Source organism: Austrofundulus limnaeus, unplaced genomic scaffold (assembly GCF_001266775.1).
Source record: "Austrofundulus limnaeus strain Quisiro unplaced genomic scaffold, Austrofundulus_limnaeus-1.0 Scaffold859, whole genome shotgun sequence".
Lineage (NCBI taxonomy): Eukaryota > Metazoa > Chordata > Actinopteri > Cyprinodontiformes > Rivulidae > Austrofundulus > Austrofundulus limnaeus.
Window position 1 is genome coordinate 69,460 of NW_013953261.1, and position 4,293 is coordinate 73,752.

Sequence of the window (4,293 nt, forward strand, 5' to 3'; positions counted from 1 at the left end):
GTTGTTAACAGCTTTGTATGTTAGGAGGAATATTTTAAATTCTATTCTGAATTTGACAGGGAGCCAGTGGAGAGAAGCTAAAACTGGAGAAATATGATCTCTBYTYCCAACTCTCATTAAAACTCTAGCAGCAGCATTTTGGATCAACTGCTTTCATTAATAATGTTTCATAAGCAGCTCTAAACAGGTGGGTTTTCAGTCTTGATTTAAAGGAAATTGGAGCTTTGTCTGTTTTTATTATTTTCTGGAAGTTTGTTCCAGATTTTCTTTAGTTTAATAGTTTATTCATTTCGATTAAAAACAAAAATTTCAGTAGAAAAAAACCCCACAAATCTCAAAATGAAAGGAAACAGAAAAAGAAAAGAATCTTATAACATCTGCCCTTATTTAACAAAAAATAATAATAAAAATAAATATATACACATTTATATGTGTACACATACACACATTCTTATATACATATATACACATATACATACATATACGTACATATACACATGCACATATATAATTTTACACCCTCATCAGCAAACATTTTTTGATTAACCCCTCAAACATCAGCTTCATATTTTTCATTAACTTTTATCGTTTTACCAAATAAATTAACTGAGTCAGCATTTTTATAATCTCTGTCCAAGTTATTCCATAATCTGATTCGTTGAACTGAGGTACGTCTATCCTTCACGTTTGTTTGAATTTTAGGTTTTATAAACATTTCTAATCCTTTCAAATTATAACAACTTTCCCTGTTAACAAAATTAGATTGAATATTCAAAGGCAACACACCTTTATGAGCCCTATACATAAATCAACACAATCTTATAATCAACCAACTCATATAATTTTAGTAATTTCAGTTGCTGAAACAATACATTAGATGGGTGATTATAATGTTTCCTGGTAACAATTCTTATAGCTCTTTTTTGCAGAATAAAAATAGAATTAGTAAATGTTTTACATAGTTTACCCCAATGTAACAGGGTGGGAAACACCCGGATTGTGACTTGGAGGACGCGACTCTAGGGTCAACTGGTAGATTACTAAACCAAGGTTAAATAATCTAGGGATTCCCGATTATGAGTACTCAGGTAGGTCTGGCTGCAAAATTGACAAAAGCAGGAATAGTTTACAAATTATATTTTATTCRTTATTGTTTTTGTTTTTTTYMRKWWTWAAAAAAATAGCTAGACATGATCACAAAATATTACAATGGAGAGGTAGTTCTGATTGGATGGAACTGCAACAGTTCTAAAGTGCTAGTTCTAAAGTGCCATGTGCTGGTTTCTAAAGTGCTGGTTCTAAAGTGACACGTGCTGGTTCTAAAGTAATTCTTCTAAATCTTAGCAGCACAAGGCACACACTTGAAATCAGAATAATAATAATTACACAGCTACATGAGAGCAGTGAGGAACCATGAAAGTTTACAAAAAAAATTCATACAAAAAGGTGAGAGCACAATATTGCAGCAGGAGCAATCTGCTGCAGACAAAATGACAATTAGTAACAATGCCTGTTTACAATACAACCCAATAAAGATCCAAAAAAATAAAAGAACAGACATGTACCTTAGTGATCAGTCACAGCCCCCCCCAAACAGGTGGATTAACAGCTCCAATGCCACATATCCTCAAAAACCGTCCTTCTGAAACCTGACCGGTTGCAAAAACCTGAGGATCAAGATGCCAGCGCTCACCCAGCAAAACTGCCGACCTGCCTGCCGCCACGCGTAAAGCGTCCGATCACCAGCCGACGCCCTTTGTGTATGAAAAACCTGGCGTGCGCACCAGGAGCCTAAATACCAATTAGCCCGGCAGTACCGCCACCAGAAAGCRGAAGGAGGGGCAAAAGATGCATTCACGAACCCCACCCCGGGTGGGAAATCACAGCGACCACAAAGATACCCTTCCAACAAAACCACCCGGTTACACCAAATTTAAACACAATAAATCAAATGTGGAATAATTATTGTGTTATATAATATAAATAATGCTTTATCTTTAAACAACTCCTTTACCTCATGTAGTACTACAACAGATTTAGTTATTTTTGTTCTTAAGTAATTAATATGATGTTTCCAGGTCAGGTTTTCATCAATAATAACACCTAAAAACTTTACTTCACTAACTTTACAGATCTCAACAACATCGACTTCAAATAAAACATCAACCGTTCTTTTTCTATCACTGATTATCAAAAATATCATGTATCAAATCATATCATGTAGTTGGTTTTGTCCAAATTTAGTGATAATTTGTTAAGTTTAAACCAAGTTTGTATTTTTACAAATTCTGTCTGAATCACCCTGAACATCTGTACTAAACCTTTGCCCGAACAAAAAAAAGTGGTATCATCTGTGAACAAGACACATTTAAACAACCCCGACACATTTACCAGATCATTTATAAGAGAAACAACTTTGGTCCAAGCACAGAGCCTTGTGGAACTCCACATGTAATATCACCAAATTTAGATCTTACATCATTTATTTATTTTTGATTTGCGGTGCATAGAAGCTGAATGCTGCTTCCCTGTGGTTGGTTCTGGTTCTGGTTCTGGGGATGCAGAGCAGACCACAACCAGAACCTGGTTGATACAACAACAGCAGTGAATCTTTAAGATAAGATCGACCTTTATTCTCATTGTACATACTGTACATCTTTAATGTATCGTGGTGCTAAGCAGTTAAAGTTATTTATAAACTAATAACAGTATTTTAAAGTCTGCTCTCTGAGTTTTATGTGAGTTCACATGTTGTGGATGAAACTGTCTATAAAACTGACTGAATATGATGCACTAAGTTTTTTAAGGTCAAGTGGACGTGGCAGTCACCTTCAGGTTAATTAAAAGTCGTCATGTGTTTCATGAGATATTTTGCTAACAGAAACAGAACCATGAGTAAAACCAGTGTCAGCCTCGGCTCATGGGACAGATTCTAATATTTCCTGATGTCCTCTCTGAGCTGTCTCTGTCCCTGCACAGACACATCATGTTGGTTGTGCTGCTCGTTGCTGTGCTGCTGGGTGGACTGATTATCTTCCTGGTTCAGAAGAACAGGAACCAGGTTCTGAGGACAGAGGATGGCTGGTGGGGGGCTGGAGCCCCTCCTGATGCCCAGGAGGACGTCACCATCCGACCTTTCAAAGTGACCACCAGTGAGGAGGAGCTGGAGGTTGGGTTACTTCCTGTTTGTCCCACAGCATGGTTGTCCTGACTGCCTGACCAACGTCTCTTCTGTTCCCCACCTCCTGTCAGGACCTGCACCGGAGAATAGACCAGACTCGACCGGTCTCCTCACTGGAGGACAGCCAGTTCCATTACGGCTTCAACTCCCACTGCCTGCAGACAGTGGTCTCTTACTGGAGAAACGATTTTGACTGGAGGAGACAGGTGGACAAACTCAACCAGTACCCTCACTTTAAAACCAACATTGAAGGTGGGACTCCACAGCTGCCTCATCACTGAAGATACCAGTTGTTTCTGAACTCTTCCTGTTGTTGACCTTCTGTCCAGGCATTGATGTCCACTACCTTCATGTGAAGCCCAAGCAGGTGCCTGAGGGGACTAATGCTGTACCCTTGATAATGGTTCATGGCTGGCCCGGCTCTTTCTACGAGTTCTACGGGATGATTCCTCTCCTGACAGAACCAGCAGACCCACAGGACCTTGTGTTTGAGCTGGTGTGTCCTTCTATACCAGGCTATGGCTTCTCTGAAGCTCCGCAGAAGAAAGGTGAGTGTGGAAAGTAAGAGAGCCTCATCATCACCGTACTGAAAGGTTTACATACATGTTGTCAACTTGGATGGATTTTACCCCATTTTGCAGGTATATACAGACGTACAGGACAATCTTACAATTCTTTTAAAAACTTACCTTCAAATGTGTTTTTACGACACCGCATTAGGGCCACTTCACCGATGGAAAAAAAGGAGCAAATCTCTGAGAGAAAACCCAGAATTTCTGAGATTAATTTCAGAAATTTTCGAGGAAAAAAAAACAGGAAATTCTCTTATTTTGAAAAGTCGCAAATTTGCGAGAAAAAAAACTCAAAAATTTCCATAATTAAAGGCAGAAATTTGGGACATTTAAACTAGATATTTTCTGACATGGTAAAGTCAGAAATTTACAAGAAAAAAACTTGTAAATTTATGAGAAAAAAAACTCTGAAGTTTTCAGGAAACCTGTTTTCACTACCTTGAGCATCTTTAATCCGCTCTAGTTTAAAAACTAAAAGACTTCAAACCTGGACTAGATTATTCTACACTGATTGCATAATGTTTTAAAACAAGTGTGTGA

The 4,293-nt window shown here is 38.1% G+C and overlaps 1 protein-coding gene across 3 annotated transcripts in view; it reads left to right on the forward strand.

The window, feature by feature from the left end:
- Nucleotides 1-4,293, forward strand: part of ephx1 (epoxide hydrolase 1, microsomal (xenobiotic)) — a 30,235-nt gene that overhangs the window by 1,847 nt on the left and 24,095 nt on the right. For all 3 annotated transcript variants that reach the window (XM_014029133.1, XM_014029132.1, XM_014029131.1), the window contains exons 2-4: nucleotides 2,980-3,169; nucleotides 3,253-3,433; nucleotides 3,511-3,729. In XM_014029133.1, the coding sequence (XP_013884587.1) occupies nucleotides 2,987-3,169; nucleotides 3,253-3,433; nucleotides 3,511-3,729 (583 nt within the window). In that variant the 5' untranslated portion in view covers nucleotides 2,980-2,986. The remainder of the gene's footprint in view (nucleotides 1-2,979; nucleotides 3,170-3,252; nucleotides 3,434-3,510; nucleotides 3,730-4,293) is intronic.